At 41.9% G+C, this 19,927-nt stretch overlaps 1 protein-coding gene across 1 annotated transcript in view; it reads right to left on the bottom strand.

Annotated features, from left to right (window-relative positions):
* LOC137370287 (golgin subfamily A member 4-like) overlaps positions 1-19,927 on the bottom strand; it is a 282,307-nt gene that overhangs the window by 224,368 nt on the left and 38,012 nt on the right. Inside the window, 3 exon segments of the mRNA XM_068032665.1 lie at positions 3,412-3,459; positions 10,763-11,083; positions 13,157-13,240. Of these exon segments, the coding sequence (XP_067888766.1) occupies positions 3,412-3,459; positions 10,763-11,083; positions 13,157-13,240 (453 nt within the window).

The following is a 19,927-nucleotide window of genomic DNA, read 5'->3' as shown; positions in this document are numbered from 1 at the left end:
CCGGCCTATGCCTGAAATTCCTTGACTCCTTTGGTTAATGAAAATCTATTGATCGCAGTTTTAAAATTGGCAATTGACCGAGCATCAATTGCCATGAGCGGAAGAGAGTTCCAAACTTCTACCACCCTTTGAATGCTCAAGTGTTTCTCAATTTCATTCCTGAACAGACTGGCTCTAAGTTTTAAACTAAGACCTCTAGTCCTGGACTCCACAACCAACAGATATAACTACTTTCTTAAAGCCCTATGTGTTCCTCTTAATATCTTGAAGACTTGAATTAAATCAGCTCGTATCCTTCTAAATTCAATGGAATATAACCCTAGTTTGTGTAATCTGTCCTCATAATTTAACCCTTGGAGTCCAGGTATCATTCTGGTAAATTTACACAGTATTCCCTACAAAGCCAAAATATCCTTCATATCGTTTGGTGCCCAAAACTGCTTGCAATACTCTAGATATGATCTAATCAGAGCTTTGAGGTATGGCTTCTACCCCTTTGTATTCCAGTAATAGATCCCAAACAGTCAGAGAGAGATAGGAGAGAAAATATGCAAACAAATTTGCTGTGAAGTGTTAAAACAATAAGACAGTAAAAGTAGGGAATTTAAAATACCCTAATAATAATTGGGATTAAAATCAATGTAAAAGAAAGAGAAGGCGCAGAATTCTTAAAATGCATTGAGAACTTTTTTTTTAAGTGAGTATGCAGCAAGCCCAAGAGAAGGGGCAGTTCTGGACTTAGTTTTAGGTAGAGGGGGTATCGGTCGGAGAGAATTTTGGTGGTACGGATCATAATGCAGCTCTATTTAGCACAGTTATGGAAAAGGACAAAGATAAACCAAGAGTAAGTTTTAAATTGGGGAAAGGTCAATTTTACTAAGCTGAGATATGATTTGGCAAAAGTGACTGGGAACAACGACTTGAAGTTAAATCAGTGTCAAAGAAGTGGAAGGCATATAAGGAGGAGATAGTGAGGTTGCGGAACAAATATGTTCCCACAAAGAAAAAGGGTGGGAGTTCCAAATTTAGAATTCACCACCCCCATATGTCAAAGAGCATATGGAGTAGGATAAGGCAAAAAAGGGAAGCTGACATCAGATACCAAGAGTTCAATACTGCATAAAGGACATAGAATAGAAAATACAGGGATGAAATTAAAAGGGAAATTAGGAAAGCAGAATGAGGGCATGAAAAAAATATCATCAAGGCAAACCCAAAGATCTTTTATTAATACATAAAGAGGAAGCAGATAACTAAAGTAAGAGCAGGGCATGTTGGAGACCAAGAGGTTAACTTGTGTGCAGCAGTGGTAAACTTGGGCATGGTTCTTAATGAATACTTTGCATCTGTCTTCAAAAGAGAGGGGGACAACGTACACAGAGTTGAGATGAAGGAGTGGGAAATACTGAATGGGACACTGAATGGGCTTCCGGGCCCACATGAAATATATCCCAGGCTGCTAAGAGAAAGAAGCAAGGGTGGAAATAGCGAAGGGTCTGACCATCATTTTCTAATCCTCTCTGGCTACAGGCGTGCTACCGAATGACTGCTAACGTTGTAATATTATTTAAAAAGGGAGGAAGGGATTGACCAAGTAATTATATGCCAGTCAACCTGCTCACAGTGCGCACAGTGGCGCAGTGGCTAGCACCGCAGCCTCACAGCTCCAGCAACCCGGGTTCAATTCTGGGTACTGCCTGTGTGGAGTTTGCAAGTTTCTCCCTGTGCCTGCGTGGGTTTCCTCCGGGTGCTCCGGTTTCCTCCCACAAGCCAAAAGACTTGCTGGTTGATAGGTTAATTGGCCATTATAAATTGCCCCTAGTATAGGTAGGTGGTAGGGGAATATAGGGACAGGTGGGGATGTGGTAGGAATATGGAATTAGTGTAGGATTAGTATAAATGGGTGGTTGATGGTCGGCACAGACTCGATGGGCCGAAGAGCCTGTTTCAGTGCTGTATCTCTAAACTAAACTAAACTAAACCTAACCTCGGTGGTGGGCAAACTGTTGGAAAAAATTCTGAGTGACAGTATAAATTGTCCTTTAGAAAGGCATGGATTAATCAAGGAGAGTCAGACGTATCTGCTAAGGGAAGGACATGCCTGACTACAGTGAAAGTTTTTGAGGTAACAAGGAGGGTTGTTCAGGGTAGCGTGTCTGATCTGGTCTACATGGATTTTATCAAGTTTTTTTGACAAGTTCCTACAAGACAGACTGCTCAGAAAAATAAGAAAAACAGAAAAACAAGGGAAAGTGGCAAGTTGGATTCAAAATTGGCTCAGTGGCAGGACGCGAAGGATAATGGTCGATGTGCGTGCTTGCCAGCGGAGTTCCAAAGGGCTCAGTACTAGGTTCCTTGCTTTTTGTGATATCTAGCAACGATTTATACTGAAATGTTGGGGGCATGATTAAGAAGTTTGCAGATGATACAAAAATCGATTGTGTGGTTGATCGTGAGGAAGAAAGCTATAGACTGCAGGAAGGTGTCAATGGACTGGTCAGGTGAGCAGAAAAGTAGCAAATCAAATTCAATCTGGAGAAGTATGAGGGAGTGCATTTGAGCAGAGTTAACAAGGCAAGGGAATGCACAATAAATGGTAGGATACTGAGGGACCTTGAAGCATATGTCTACAGATCCCTGAACATAGGACAGGTAGATAAGGTACTTAAGGTGGCAGACAGGATACTTTCCTTTACTGCCAAGGCAGGGAGATTTTAAGAGTAGGGCTATCATGCTAGAACTGTACAAAACTACTTAGGCCACAGCTAGTGTACTGTGTATAGTTTTGGTCACGACATTACAGGAAGGATACTATTGCACGAGAGAGGGTACAGAGGAGATTTGCGAGGATGTTGCTGGACAATTATAGCTTTTAGCTAGAGGGAAGATTGGGTAGGCTAGGCTTGTTTTCTATGGAACCGAGGAGGCTGTAGGGAGATTTAATTGAAGTGTATAAAATTATGAAGGGAATAGATAGAGTGGTTTGGTAGGATCGTTTTCCCTTAGCAGAGAGATCAAGAACTGGGAACATAGATTTGAAGTAATTGGCAGAAGGATTAGAGTCGGAGAAAATTTTTAACCCAGAGGGTTGTGAGTGTCTTGAACTGTGCCTCAACCCTTACCTCCAAGCACCTTCTACATTATATTTGCATTTTCTACACCAGGCAGGACTATAGCCTCTGATCGAGAGAGATAAATTTTGAACAAGTTTTGTTTTTAAAATCAAGCCTGAAAAGCTCAGAGAAATTAACTCCTAGCTCACTGGAACAGCCAGTCCTTGGAATCAAAGTGCATAATGAAGAACTTATACAGCACACTTATATGCAGAACTGTTTACCCTAAGTCACCAATTTGCTGACTCATCATTGGGCTGGTCTATAATGGGTTACTGCAGCTGAAATCTTCATTTACCTGCATTTTTTCTTTGTCTCTCTGCAAAGTCCGAAAGGCAGTAACTAACTGAAGGAACAAAATATACTGTTATGAAAATGGTCAACATTAAAATTCCATTCTAAACACATACATTTCAAAGTACACAGAATAAGCAACAATGCTACAAATAACTGATTTGCCTTGCTCAAAGAACCCTACTCTTCACATACTGCGACAATTCGACAAGAAACTTTGGCCTGATTTTGCAGTCAGGGGCAAAGAGATGCTGCTCATTAATGACCTCGAAGAAAGCTGCCCACAAAGGTTTAACAGGCTCTGTGGTGTCAATTTTCCCTATTAATGCCAATTTCATTCTGGTGCCATTTATAGGTGATCTCTGGCATCGACAAACAGTGAAGTTATCAAGCAGGCAATCAGACTGGAGAATTCTCAGCAAACCAAGAAATAAAAAGCACGGATTATCCTTAACTTTTTAATCATTTTACAGAGAGTGAAGTAAAGATAGAAGCTGAAATATCAAACGAACTTGAAAAAATAAAAATATTTTTATTATGTCATGCGAAGGATCCATGAAGAAGTAAACAATGAATTGGAGAAATTATGAAAATAAACAGTCAACTATTAAATTGAACCACAAGAACATGGACACTTGTACCACAAACAAAATGGAGTGTCTGTCAGGTGACAGTCACCTGTATTGGCAATATACACCTCTGTCTGTTGAGGATGAAACCCATTAACTTCGTCTGAATTAGCTCTGGGGAGAACCCACTGAAACTGAAAGGAGCACCACTGCATATTGATGACTCCTACCTACATTAATGAACAAACAAATGGTTCTGGAGACAGACTGACTCACAGCCCAAATCAAAATGAATTGGTGTGAAGCAGCACCATTCTAACAGAATGGCCCCCATACAGACATCAATCGACGGCCATGGTTTCTATATCCTGGTCAATTGTATGACCACACCAGGGGAGAGGGCCATGTGTCACCTAACAGAAAGTCAAGTGTGATGGATTTTTACCTTAAAGATAGCCATCTGGAGACAGGGGGTGTGGAAGAAGGGGGGTGGGGGGGGGGGGGGGGGAGAGAGCGGGGAGAATCAAGCCAAGACAACAAAAAACCAGTTTCCAGCCAGGGGGTGAGGGAGATTCAGATAAGCAAGAAAAATCCTGCTGAACAATCTGAAAAGCCACTAGAGCAGAGATATTAAGTGACTTTGAGAATCTATCTGCGAAGATAACTAAATTCACACCGCCAGCCTTGTGCTGATTTGTAGCTACGAGAACTCTACAACACCTCCACTAGTTCAAGACTACAAACATTCATGCTTGCACCTTTAAAAAAAAACTTTCCTCCAGAGAAGATTCAACAGTTTTCTGTAAACCATGAACTCTTACATCACCTTAGACTTTAATTGCATCCTACCCTTTTCTCTCTATCTATTCTTGTGCGTGTGGGTGCGATTGAGTTTAAAGTATGAGGAAACCTGTCATTTGTCTCTTCATTTAATCTTAAAAATACTCAGGGACAAACACACTATTTTTAACAGAACACAATTGCGGTCAGTTGGGAGGTGGAAAGTGGACCTCTAAAGTTAGTTTTCCAAAGCCAGAGAGATTGTTTAGCAGCAATTATGACTTAGCATACCATTAAAAAATTAATTACACCTCATTCGAAGAATATCTTATTCAATGGTCTTTGTAGTGAAAAAGTTGAAATTTACATCAAATTACTGATTATGTGCTGACAGCCATTTGCAAAGACTCCAACAGCACACTGCGGAGAAGATCTCATTGACAGCAACATCTGGATTTCTAGATTTAACTGCCCATGTGTGGGAAGCTGCTGTCAGTTTTACACAGTAATAAAGGTGAATGCTGACAGTGTCACTGTCATTACAGTTGCAAATTCCAAGCCATAAACAACCTATACTCATATCTTTAACATAGTACGAGTCCCGAGCATTTCACTGGAATATTCTCAAGTAAAATTTAACATGGATCCACATAAAGAATTGTCAGGGTAGGTCACCAAAAGCATGATCCAAGAGCTGGTTTTAAGGACTGTATTTAAAGGAGAAAAGGTAGAGACACCGTGAGTTAAGGTTCCCAATATACAGTTGGAGGAAATTTCTGTTCATCCAGTACTGGATGTCATGGCAAGCAGTGTGAAAAATCAGACACTAGAACAGTTGAGGGAGGTGGTGGTGAGCTAATTGGGTGCCATCAGAGCACATACGGAATCGGATATGCTTTCAGATAATGTTGCGGAGGGACAGCATGCACTTGAGAGATTGGAGGGAGCCAAGGACAGATCCTCGCAGTATCCAGAAGTAATGGTGCGGAAGAGGGAAGGGAAGCCATTGTAACAGATTCTCCAGCGACGACTGGCTAAGACTGCGTCTCCATCACATCTGTTCTAACAATGCCACCTTCCAAAGCAGCACTTCCGATATGTCTTTCCTTTTTGCTCAATCCAGGAGTCTCCCTTCCCACAGTGGTTGGCAGGGCCCTCGACGATTCCATTACACATACTTCTGCTCTCACCTTTTCTGCTCCCATGATAGGCTTCCCCTTGTCCTCAACTTCCACCCCACCAGCCTCCACCATTTCTGCCACCTCCAGCATGATGTCACCAAACAGATCTCCCCCCCTCCCCTCTCAGCATTCTGAAACACGGTTCCCTCCAAAACACTGATTCACTCCTCAATTACCCCTAACACCCCTTCATCTTCCCCATGGCACCTTACCATGGAAGCACAGGAGATGCAACACTTGCTCTTTTACCCCCTCCCTTCCCATCATACAACGCCCCAAAAACTCCTTCCAGTGAAAGAATGACTTACTTGAAATTCTTTCAATTTAGTGTACTGTATTCACTATTCATGATGCACTCTCCTCTACATTGGGGAGAACAAACACAATCGGGTGACCACGTTGCAAAACACCTCCATTCAGTCCTCAAGCAGAATCCCAAGCTTCATTTTAAAACTCCGGACCACTCCCACCTTGGCCCCCAAAACCGTTCCAACAAAGTTCTATGCAGGCTCGAGGAACAGGACCATCTTTTGGTTATGCACCTGACAGCCTTCCAGACTCATTATCAAGTTCAACAATTTCAGATCATAGCCTCTGCCCCCAATTGTTTTTGGATGGCAGCTATTGACGATTCTACTTTTCTCATTTTCACCTCCTTATCCCATTACCATCTCATTTTGCCTTGCACCATCATCCGTTTTGTCTTTCATCTCTCCTGTCTTCAACCCAAACACAGACCTGCCTTTTGTTCTTTACCCCACTTCCTCATTTCTCTGCCTCTGTACTTGTTTAAAAAATCTATTAAATCTCTATTTCCCGTTCAGATGAAACTTCATCAACCTGAAACGTAAATTCTGTTTCTCTCTCCACCGGTGCTGCTTGACCTGCATTTTCTAGTCAGACGGACGTGAAAAATTTCAACCACTTAGATCAAAAAACTCCTTAACCTTCTAAATTCAAGGGAATACAACCCGATTGTGTGTAATCTCTCCTTATACACAAACCTTGCCAGTCCAGGAATCATTCTGGTAAAGTTATGCTGCACTGCCCCTCCAAGAACAATATAAGGTGCAATGCCCAGAACTGCTCACAGTACTCCAGGTGTGATTCAACCAGGGCTTTGCATAGCTGTTGCATAACTTATGCCCCCTTGCATTCTAGCCCTCCAGATATAAAGACCAAGATTCCATTTAGCATCTTTGATTATTTTCTGCACCCATCCATTACTTTTTAATGATTTCTGTACACTAATTGCACTGGATCTCCACTGTTGCTTGCTTTTCCCCATTTGAAAAATACACTCCTCTACCCTTTGCTGTTCTTTGTATCTCTCCCATTTGCCAGGATCTGTGCTGCTGTTTCCATCTTGTTACGCTTCTCTTCGTTTTATGTCGTTCATTATCTCTTCAGTTGCCCACGGCTGCTTTTTTTTGGCAAGTAAAGCTCTTGCCTCTCCAGGATATAAATTATTTAGTTGAACTTTTTTGAACACTCCTCAGATCGTCTACCTTTTTACCCATTAACAGATTTGCCTAGTTCTCTGTCTCATCACATTGATGTCAGCCTTCATTAAATATAGAATCTTAGTAGTTGTTCACATTTCTCCCTTTCAAACACTGTTTGCTATTAAATAAATTTTCAAGCACCCTACGAATTTTAAACAAATCTGGCTCATTACTAATTACTACTTTGAATATGGCATGCCTTCTTGTTTGTTCTAAGTCATATTATTGCAGAAAACTATCTTGAGCACACACAAAACTCACCACCTTTCTGAAATATGCTTGTGTGCTTATCACAATGTACATGAAAGTTAAAAAAACCATTAAAACTAGACATATGCTTGTGGTATAATGTACAAATGCAGAAGTTAGACATCATAGCTACTAAGAGGTCCTAAGCACAACTCCCAATACAGTCTTAAATCTTTAGCTATTTCTCGATTCTACCCATTGTCTCCACTGTTTGCTTACCTCTCATATATCCTCGCTCATCATTGATATGATTTTACCATTAGTTACGAAGGCTTCTCCTCCTCTCCTCTTCTATTTTTCCCATCTTTCCTGGAGAACTTATAAACTGGTATATTTAGTTCCCAGTCCTGACCATCTTGTAACCATGTCTCAGTAATGGCTACCATGTTATGCCCTCCAAGTTGAATTTGTGCATGCAATTCATTCAATTTGTTCCATATACTCCGTACCTTGGTACAAAGAATGCTTATTTGTGCCAAACACATTGACTTGCCCTTGAGTTCAAATGTTTTACTCATGCTTTTCCTATTTTTCTCTCCTGGTTTTAGTTTTCACTTTACCGTCATGTCTAAAGCATAATTTCTGACTGTTAGTCTACTTCCATTTTGTTTGTTTTGAACTGTGGTTAGCACCGCAGCCTCACAGCTCCAGCGACCCAGGTTCAATTCTGGGTACTGCCTGTGTGGAGTTTGCAAGTTCTCCCTGTGTCTGCGTGGGTTTCCTCCGGGTGCTCCGGTTTCCTCCCACAGCCAAAAGACTTGCAGGTTGATAGGTAAATTGGCCATTATAAATTGCCCCTAGTATAGGTAGGTGGTAGGGGAATATAGGGACAGGTGAGGATGTGGTAGGAATGTGGAATTAGTGTCGGATTAGTATGGATGGGTGGTTGTTGGTCGGCACAGACTCGGTGGGCAGAAGGGCCTGTCTCAGTGCTGTATCTCTAAACTAAAAAACTAAACTATTATTTATACTACCTTTTACATCTAGCCCTACCCCACCGCCACCTTTAAGTCCTCCTGAATGGCCTGCTTATCCTTTCTGCAAGGATCCTGATCCCAGCTCAGTTCCAGTGGAGCCCATCCCAAAACTCCAGTTCATTCATGCCAATATCCCATGAAATGGAACCGGTCTTTCCCACATCATTCCTTCAGCCACGCGTTCACCTCCCTAATCTATGCCAACTTGCACATGGCTTGGGTAATAATCCAGAGATTATAACTGTTCTTCAATTCAGCTCCCTCGTTCCTGGTATCATCCCAACATGACTTCTTGCCTATGCTGTTGGTCCCAACATGAATCACAACAACTGGATCTTCCCCATCTAATATCCTTTCAAGCCTTTTCTAGATTTTATTTATTTATTTAGAGATACAGCACTGAAACAGGCCATTTGGCCCACCAGGTCTGTGTCGACCAACAACCACTCATTTATACTAATCCTATATTAATCCCATATTCCCTACCACATCCCCACCATTCTCCTACCACCTGCCTACACTAGGGACAATTTACAATGGCCAATTTACCTATCAACCTGCAAGTCTTTGGCTGTGGGAGGAAACCGGAGCACCCGGCGGAAACCTACGCAGTCACAGGGAGAACTTGCAAACTCCGCACAGGCAGTACCCAGAACTAAACCCGGGTCGCTCGAGCTGTGAGGCTGCGGTGCTAACCACTGCGCGCCCAGATGTCCCTCACCCTGGCACCAGTAAGCAACGTACAATGTGGTATGCTCGATCCTGCCTACAGAGGATGCTGCCCGTTGCAATAAGCGAACCCCCTCCTCCTCCCCAAAGGTGCCATGATCAGCATTCTGACTGTCCATCCGACAGTCACCTGTTGGATGAAATCAGTTCCTGCAGATCCTCGTTCTCTATCTCACCTGAGTTCCCCTTACTCTGTACACTACTGGTCACACCAATCCTTCCTGAACCTGCAAGCTGTGGCAGAAGTCTAGAACAAACGATCCAGATACTTCTCCCTCTCCCTTATATGCCAAGAGCAGCTCAAAGTCACACTCCATCTTAATGACTCAAAGATGGAGACATCTTTGGAGTGCAATTGTGTTCACTCAGAACAGCCTCGCTGTACATGAAATCCTACATAATGCAGTCCAAAAACATAACCTGCTCTGTCATATCTTACTCTAGAATATTTGGTTTATTTATATCTATTTTTTAGTTTGCTGCAAGTATTTTTCTTCTACATAAGAACTGGTACTAACTAAGCGCTAAAACAGAGGACAAAATTTTAAATACTGCCCCAAGTTTACATGAACCTCCTTCCCCCTTTGCATCGAATTCCAACTCTCATAAATTCCCACCTTGTACACGCTGTGTACAATGCACTCTGTTTATAACCACTCTCCATGACCACTGCATTTGCAGACACAACAGTTCTAACGTAACTGTACTTAGTAATTCATTGTGTGAAGGCACCAATAAATGAATGAAAAGGCTTTTTCAAAAAAAGTATTAATTTGTGCTACATTAGTAGATTGGTAACACTGTCACCTTGAGTCAGAAAATTAAGGGACCAAGTTCCAATTGAGGACTTGAGTAGATACTAGAGTTGAACTCAATGCTATAACAATGAAGCACTGCAGTGCCAAGTGCTAATCTTCAGCAGCAGCTTCAAACAAAAGCCCCACTTGCCCTTTCAGGTAAAAGAGGAGCTGGGATGTTACATCTTCTGGCCAATAGCCCTCCATCAACCAGCACCAGCATTCACTGTGTTGCTGTTTGTGGAATCTTGTGTGCAAATTGGCTGTTGCAGGTGCTTATATAATCACTTCAAAACAATTGAATATAAAAGTAGTACTTTGGGGTATTTAAGAGAGATGATAAGATGTTTTGAAGTGAATTACAAGGGAATAGTTGTCAGCCACAGGAAAATATAATGAATCTGAAAAATATTCCAGTAGTAGCACTGTGGGTGTATTAATACTGCATAGACTGCACCGGTTCAAGGTGGTGGTTCACTAACTCCTTTGCAAGGGCAATTAGGGATAAGCAATAAATGCTGGCCATGCCAGCGATCCTCACATCAAACAAATAAAAAAATGTTCTTACCTCTGAATACTTCAATCTATACTTGCTCAAGCTCTGCTCCATCCTGCGGAATTGGTTGGAAGATGGGTCCTTGCTAAGGCTCTCAAAGTGACCTGTAGAATCTTCTGCCTCACTTTCGATGTCTGACGATGGATCAAAGGTGGGACCAGAACTTTGAACATCTGCATCTATCCGATTGAGGGACTCTCTAGAGGCAGATCGTACCAGTGACTCTTTTGTAGGAGAGTGGAAAAGACTCTCTTTTGAAGAAGCTCGGAATAAAGACTCGATAGATGGAACACGAAGCTGAAGTTTCTGGGCAAACGACTGCGTTTCAGGCTTCTGCAACAGAACAGAAATTTTTATCCAAATGCTGCAAACTTTATAAAAGCTCAGAACAGAAGAGATAAAAGGCATGGTAAACTACTCAAAACTTTAAATTTTAAAGTGCTTTTTTATGTCATACGTTTGCTGATTTGAAGTGTAAGTGACCATATTTTGACTATCAAAAACAGGTTTATCTTGAAAAACAGCCTCAGATTCAGAACTTACTTCTGCTATATAACCAAAGGGACAGAATGTAGGTTCCATAGTTTTAATAAAAAATTTATCTGCTCAAGGCAGATTGTTAGTTTTTAGTCCATTATCAAAAAAGCTTCTAATTTGCTCTTGCTGCAATAAAATGCCATACGTGGATTAAACTACTAATGGCTTGAAATTGTGCTCTTCAGTTCTTGCCATACAAATGGCTAATACATTCCTCAAATTACGTGATTAACAGAAGCAGACCCCAGTTCAGAGCTGACACTTTCGCGGGCGGCACAGTGGCGCAGTGGTTAGCACCGCAGCCTCACAGCTCCAGTGATCCGGGTTCAATTCTGGGTACTTCCTGTGTGGAGTTTGCAAGTTCTGCCTGTGTCTGCGTGGGTTTCCTCCGGGTGCTCTGGTTTCCTCCCACATGCCAAAGACTTGCAGGTTGATAGGTAAATTGGCCATTATAAATTGCCCCTAGTATAGGTAGGTGGTAGGGAAACATAGGGACAGGTGGGGATGTGGTTGGAATATGGAATGAGTGTAGGATTAGTATAAATGGGTGGTTGATGGTCGGCACAGACTCGGTGGGCTGAAGAGCCTGTTTCAGTGCTGTATCTCTAAACTAAACTAGGAATTTAATAGCCAATTCTCCTTTTGACACCTTTTAAATCACATGATTTTAAATAGAATTTGCAGCACAGTAACAGACCCTTCAACCCAAATGGTCTTTACCAATGTTTATGCTCCACATAAGCTTGGTATAGAAACTTTTTATCTCAGATGGTCATGAGTCTTTGGAATTCTCTTCCTCAAAAGGCAGTGGAAGCAGAGTCTTTGAATATTTTTAAGGCAGAGGTAGATAGATTCTTGATAAGCAAGGGTGAGGAAAGTTATCGGGGGTAGGTGGAAATGTGAAGTAATCAGTTAAGCCATGAACTTATTGAATGGCGGAGCAGACTCGAAGGGCCGAGTGGCCTACTCCTGCTCCTAATTCGTATGTTCGTATAAGCCTCGTCCCAGCTTACTTCATTTCACCACAACATATACTTTTATTCCTTTCTTGCTCAATCAAAATTTCCTGCTATTCCCTTCTCCCTCACATACTCATCTAGCTTTCCTCTTAAGAAGAATCTATGCTATTGACCTCAATCATTCCATGTGTAGCCAGTTCTACAATCTAACCACTCCGAGTGAGGAAGTTTCTCTTGAATTGCTTATCAATTTATCAGTAACTCCCTGCTATTTATTGTTCCTAGTTTTCAACACCCTCACAATTGGAATCATCTACTGTAAATGTAGCCTGTCAAAAGGCTTCATAATTTTCTAAACCTCTATCAGGCCACTTTGCTGTCCTCGTTTTATAGAGAAAAAAAGTTTAGCCTGTTCAGTTTTTTCTGATAGCTGTACCCTCGCAGTTGTAGAATAATATTCGTAAATACTTTCTGCATATTCTCCAGTGCTTCAAGCCATTTTTGGAATATGGAGACTAGACCTTGCAAAGTACTCTAACCAACGTTCTATATCACCTTAATGTAATTTCTCTATTTTTGAATTCTATTCCATTCAACATGAACTTTAATGCATTATTTGCATTTTTATGGCTTTCGTAGCCTGCATTGCCATTTAATGATTTGTGAATATGTACCTTTAGATCCCTTTGCTCGACCCTATTTAGACTATTATTTTGTGCCACATTGGTGAACAAAACATAACATGGAAGTAAAACCAAATACTCCTGCAGTGGAACTTCGCCCCGTCAAAGTACTTTCAATATTTTAGCTTGCAGAGATGGCATGCCTGTGTACAACTCTGGAAATCATAGCAATTACAAATTGTTAATTCGTCTGGTTAACAGTTAACATTAATTGATAAGAGTCTCACCTGAGCAGTAGCTGAACCATCATCGTTCAAGTTATCTGTTAACTTTGGAGAAGACAAGTTTTCTGTTGATGCCTTAAGTACATTCTGGAAACGGAATTAAATCAGACTGAGAAAGGAGTCAATAACATTTCACTTCAACACCAGTCCCATGTTGCTTTGAGAAAAATACTGTTGCAATTATTATCTCAGTATTTCAGTTGGGCATAATGCGGTTCAAAGTCATATTTATCATACTAATGAAAGTCTTCTTAAAAGGCTTTAGATAACTTTTTTTATAGAGGGATACATTTTCCTTGATGTGCATGATCCTGCTGGGGTGCAAATGCAGACCAACGAAAGTTCTGAAATTGAGTGAATTCATTCATTTTGAAGTTGCTGCAAATATTCACAACCAGTTCAAGCTCTCTGAATATAGTAATGATTTAATGCCCAGCAGTATTCAATGAAAAGCACAATGCTCCACTGCACAAAAACTCTTAATACAGAATGGGTTAAAATCAGTCGCAGACTTAGATAGGGGAGCGGTAGAAGATTAGTTCAATAGTTCTTTTTTTCATTAGGTGCGAGTGTTAATTATACAAGTAAAGCAAAAGAATAGGACTACCAACACTAGCAAAGACATCTTTGTTATTAAAGATTTTGGAATATTCACATGGATAAGGTAATTACAAAATAAAAAGACTCAACAGCTGCCAGATGGCTCGCCTGTCCAATAACTAAGGTGCATGAATGTGAGAAGGCACTTGATGGTACAATTACACTTGTAGACTGATGCACAGTACTATTGTGCCACTTTTTTTTTAAACTGAGGGATTAATCTTTCTTTATTCATTCATTCGTGGGATGTGGCAGTCACTGGCTAGGCCTGCATTTATTGTCCATCCCTAATTTCCCTCGAGAAGGTGGTGGGGAGCTGCTTTCTTGAACCGCTGCAGTCCTTGAGGTATACACCAACAGTGTCATTACAGAGTTCCAGGATTTGGATCCAGTGACAGCGAAGGAATGGCAATATCGTTCCAAGTCAGGATGGTGTGTGGCTTGCAGAGGAACTTGAACGGGTGGCGTACCCATGCATCTACTGCCCTTGTCCTTCTAGGTGGCAGAGTTCGTGGGTTTGGAAGGTGCTGTCGAAGAAGCCTTGGCGAGTTGTTGCAGTGCATCTCGTAGATGATACCACTGCTGCCACTGTGCGTCTTGTGGTGAAGGGAGTGAACGTTGAAGGTGTGGATGGGGTGCCAATCAAGCAGGCTGCTTTGTCCTGGATATTGTCGAGTTTTTTGAGTGTTGTTGGAGCTGCATCACCCATCCAGGCAAGTGAGAGTATTCCATCACACTACTAACTTGTGTCTTGTAGATGGTGGACAGGCTTTGGGGAGATAAGAGGTGAGTTACTCGTCACAAAATTCTCAGCCTCTGACCGGCACTTCTAGCACATTTATATGGCTGGTCCAGTTGTTTCTGTTCAATGGTAATCCCCAGGATGAAGAATTTTAGAAAGTACTATATACCTTCGTAGTGAAGCACCAAACTCAACATATTACACCAGCCTTGTATTTCAATGATGAAACCTAGTTTATTTGGAGCTGCACATTCCGTGAATTTAAACATCCAGAGAAATTTAAGAAAGTTTAAAAACACCTCATATTCTCATCACTCGTTATAAAAAAGGACACAATGTGAAAAATTATTGATGCCATAATTCAATTATAAACCACTTCAGTTCACACACAAATTGGTATGAAGGGTAAGGGTTTATGTTACTGGACTAGTAACCCAGAGACCTGAAATCAAACCCTATCAAGGCAGATAAGAGATTTAAATTAGTTCATTAAATAAATGGTGAATAAAAAAGTTAGTATCAGTAACGGTGACCATCAAACTACCAGACTGTGAACCCATGTTTCCTTTAATGTCCTTTCGGGGAAGGAAATCTACTATCCTTGCCGGTCTGGCCCACACGTAACTCAGACCCACAGCAATATGGTTAACTCCTAACTGCCCTCTGAAATGGCCTATCAAGCCACTCAGTTGTACCTGACTGCTATGAAAATGTCTAAAAGAAATAAAAACAGATGGACCACCTGGCATCGACCTAAACACCAGAAACAACGAAGACACGCCAGCAAAGTTGACCCTCTGACGTCCTCCTCATGAACATCTGGATGTATGTGCCAAAATTGGAAGAGCTATCCCACAGACTAGTCAAGCAAAAGCCTGACATAGTCATCCAGAATTGTATCTTTCAGCCAATATCCCAGATGCCTCCATCACCATCCTGTCCCACCAGCAGGACAGACCCACCAGAGGTGGCATCACAGTGGTATACAATCGTTCTGGGAATCCTCAATATCAACCCTGGACCCCATAAAGTCTCATGGCATCAGATCGAACATAGGAGCAGGAGTAGGCCATTTAGCCCATTGAGCCTGCCCCGCCATTCAATATGATCATGGCTGATCATCCACTTCAATGCCTTTTTCCACAATATCCTCATATCCCCTTATATCATTTGTATTTAGAAATCTGTCAATCTCTGCTTTAAACATACTCAAATGACTGAGCTTCCACAGTCCTCTGGGCTAGAGAATTCCAAAGCTTCACAATCCTCTGAGTAAAGAAATTTCTCCTCATGTCTGTCCTAAGTGGCTTCCCCCTTAATTTGAAATTGTGTCGCCTGGTTCTAGACTCCCCAACCAGGGGAAACATCTTAGCTGCATCTATCCTGTCTATCCCTTTCAGTATTTTGTAGGTTTCAATGATATCTACTCTCATTCTTCGAAACTCTGGAGAATACAGGCCCAGTTTCCTCAATCTCTCTTCATAGGACAGTCCCATCATCCTGGGAACAAGTCTGGTGAACCTTGGGCAAGGAAATCTCCTACCATCCTCCCTCAGCTGATAAATCAGTGCTTCTCCATGTGAAACACCACTTGGGAGAAACACTGTGGGTTTTCAAGGGCACAGAATGCACTCTGAGGTTGAGGATTACAATGTCAACAAGAGTGGCTCGGTAACATCACGACCTACCAAGCTGGCCAAGTCCCGAAGGATATATCCACCAGTCTGGGCCTGCACCAGATGGTAAGAAACAACACGGGGGAAAAACCTACTTGACCTCATCCTCACCAATCTACCTGTCGCAGATGCATCTCTCAGTAACAGTATTGGTTGGAGCGACCACCGCACAGTTCTTGTAGAAACGAAGTCCCATCTTCACACTGAGAGCACCCTGCATTGTGTTGTGTGGCACCCCACCATGCTAAATGGAATAGATTCAGAACACATCAAGCAGCTCAAAAGTGGGCATCCGTAAAGTGCTATGGGACATCAGCAGCTGCAGAATTGTACTCTACCACAAACTGTAACCTCATGACCCAGCATATCCCTCGCTTTATCAATATCATTAAGCAAAGGGGCCAACCCTGGTTCAAGGAGGAGTGTAGGATAGCATGCCAGGAGCAGCACCAGGCATACCAAAAAATACACTACCAACCTAATGAAGCTACAACACAAGAATACATGGATGCTCAATAGCAGAAGGAGCATGTAAAAGACAGAGCTGAGTGATCCCACAACCACTGGATCAGATCAAAACTCTGCAATCATGCCACAGCCAGTCATGAATGGTGGTGGAGAATTTAACAACTAACAAGAGGAGGCAGCTCCATGAACATCCCCATCCTCAATAATGGCACAGCCCAGCATCTGCATGCAAAAGACAAGGCTGAAGCATTTGCAATCATCTTCAACCACAGTTGCCAAGTGAGTGACCCATCTCGGTCTCCTCCCGAGATTGCCACCATTAAGGATGCCTGCCCTCAGCCAATTCGATTTACTGCATGTCTTATGAAACAAGAGCTGAGTGTTCTGGATACAGCAAAGGCTATGGGCTCCGACAACATCTTGCTTGAGACGTGCTGCAGAACTAACCACTCCTCTTGCTAAGCTGTTCAAATACACTTGCAACACTGGCAACTATTAAAGGAAGGGATCAGTGCTGTTGTGAGTAATGATATAGGTGTAATAGATCATGATGTAGAATCAGTTTGGGTGGAAATAAGCAATAGTAAGGGAAATAAATCAAGGGTGGGAGTGGTCTATAGGCCCCTGAGGAGTTGCCTCTCTGTAGGACAAAATATTAATCAGGAAATAATGGAGGCGTTTAAGAAGGGCACTGCAACTATCATGGGTGATTTTCATCTGCAGATAGACTGGACAAATCAAATTGGCACGGGTAACGTGGAAGACGAATTTGTAGAGTGCATCAGGGATTGTTTCTTAGAACAATACATTGCAGAACCTACCCGAGAACAGGCTATTTTAGATTTGGTAGTGTGTAATGAGGTAGGATTAATATGAGATCTCGTAGTTAAGGATCTCTAGGGAGAAGCGATCGTAACATGGTAGAACTTCAAATTCAGTTTGAGAGTGAGCAACTCAGGTCTCAAACTAGTGTCTTCAACTTAAACAAGGGCAATTACAGAGGTATCAAGAGAGAGTTGTCTAAAGTGGGCTGGGAAAATAGACCACAGGGGAAGTCATTAGATGAGCAGTGGCAGACTTTTAAGCAGACATTTTATAACACTCAGTAAACAATTATTCCAGTAAGAAGAAAGGATTCAAAGGGAACAATGAACCACCCGAAAAGAACAAAGGAAGTTAAGGAGAATATCAAATCAAAAACAGAAGGCGTTCAAAGTGGCGAAAGCTCGGTAGGCCAGAGGATTGGGATTTTTTTTTTTACAAACCAGCAGCGGATGACTAAAAAACTAATAACGAGGGCGAAAATTGATTATGAGAGCAAATTGGCAAGAAATATAAAAACAAACAGTAAGAACTTCTACGGGTATATAAAAAGGAAGAGAGTAGCGAAAGTAAGTGTGGGACCCTTAGAGGATGAGACTGGGGAATTAATAACAGGGAAGAGGGAAATGGCAGATAATTTAATCCAATATCTTAAATCGGTCTTGACGGTGGAGGACACTATAAACATCCCAACAATAATAGATGAGCAAGGTGTAAATGGGAGGGAGGAACTTGTAACAATCTCTATCACGAGGGAAAAGGTGCTGGACAAACTGATGGACTAAAGGCAGACAAGTCACCAGGACCTGATGGCCTGCATCCAAGGGTTTTAAAAGAAGTGGCTGCAGAGATAGTGGAGGCATTGGTCATAATATACCAAAACTCACTGGATTCCGGTAGGTACCAGCGGATTGGAAAACCACTAATATGACACCCCTATTCAAGAAAGAAGGGAGGCAGAAAGTAGGAAACTATAGACCAGTTAGCTTAACATCTGTCATTGGGAAAATGCTAGAGTCCATTACTAAGGAAGAAATAGCAGGACATTTAGAAAAACATAATGCAATCAAACAGAGTCAACATGGTTTTATGAAAGGGAAATCATGTTTGACAAATTTGTTAGAGTTCTTTCAGGATATAACAAGCAGAGTGGATAAAGGGGAACCAGTAGATGTTGTGTATTTGGATTTTCAGAAGGCTTTCGATAAGGCGCCACATAAAAGGTTATTGCACAAAATAGGAGCTCAGGGTATTGGAGGTAATGTGTTGGCATGGATTGAAGATTGGCTAACACACAGAAGGCAGAGGGTCGGGATCAATGGTCTTTTTCAGGTTGGAAAGCCGTAACTAGTGGGGTGCCACAAGGATCGGTCCTAGGGCCTCAATTATTTACTATTTATATAAATGATTTGGAGGAAGGGACAGAGTGTAGTGTATCCAAATTTGCTGACGATACAAAAATAGGTGGGAAGGCATGTTGTAAAGAAATGAACAAAGAATCTGCAAAGGGACATAGATAGGTTAAGTGAGTGGGCAAAAACTTGGCAGCTGGTGTTCAATGTGGAGAAGTGTGAGATAATCCACTTTGGTAGGAAGAATAAAAAGGCTGGTTATTTAGATGGAGAAAGACTATAAAATACTGCAGTACAGAGGGATCTGGGTGTTCTTGTACATGAAACACAAAAAGTTAGCATGCAGGTGCAGCAAGTAATTAGCAAGGCAAATGGAAGTTTGGCCTTTATTGCTGGGGGGTTAGAGTTTAAAAATAGGGAAGTTTTGTTACAACTGTACAGGGTGTTGGTGAGGCGTACTGGAGTACTGCGTACAGTTTTGGTCCCCATATTTAAGGAGGGATATCCTAACATTGGAGGCAGTTCAAAATAGGTTCACTAGGCTGATTCCTGGGATGAAGGGGTTGTGTTATGAAGAACGGCTAAACAAGTTAGGCCTTTATTCATTGGCGTTTAGAAGAATAAGAGGTGATCTTATTGAAACATCTAAGATCCTAAGGGGGCTTGACAGGGTAGATGTTAAGACTCTTTCCACTAGTGGGGGAATCTCAAACTAGGGGACATAGTTACAGAATAAGGGGGTACACATTTAAAACTGAGATGTGAAGGAATTTCTTCTCCCAAAGGGTGGTGATTCTCTGTAATTCTCCGCCTCAGAGAGTTCTGGAGGCTAGGTCACTAAACGTATTTAAGGAACAGGTGGATAGATTTTTGAAATCTCGGGGAGTTGAGGGTTATGTGGAGCAAACTCCATCTGCCATTTCTCCGCCCAAGTCTCCAACCGATCTATATCCTGCTGTATCCTCTGACAATCCTCATCACTATCCGCAACTCCACCAACCTTTGTGTCGTCCGCAAACTTACTAATCAGACCAGCTACATTTTCCTCCAAATCATTTAGATATACTACAAAGAGCAAAGGTCCCAGCACAGATCTCTGCGGAACACCACTAGT

The sequence above is a fragment of the Heterodontus francisci genome, chromosome 5 (genome assembly GCF_036365525.1).
Source record: "Heterodontus francisci isolate sHetFra1 chromosome 5, sHetFra1.hap1, whole genome shotgun sequence".
NCBI lineage: Eukaryota > Metazoa > Chordata > Chondrichthyes > Heterodontiformes > Heterodontidae > Heterodontus > Heterodontus francisci.
This window is presented reverse-complemented; position numbering and strand designations above follow the sequence as displayed.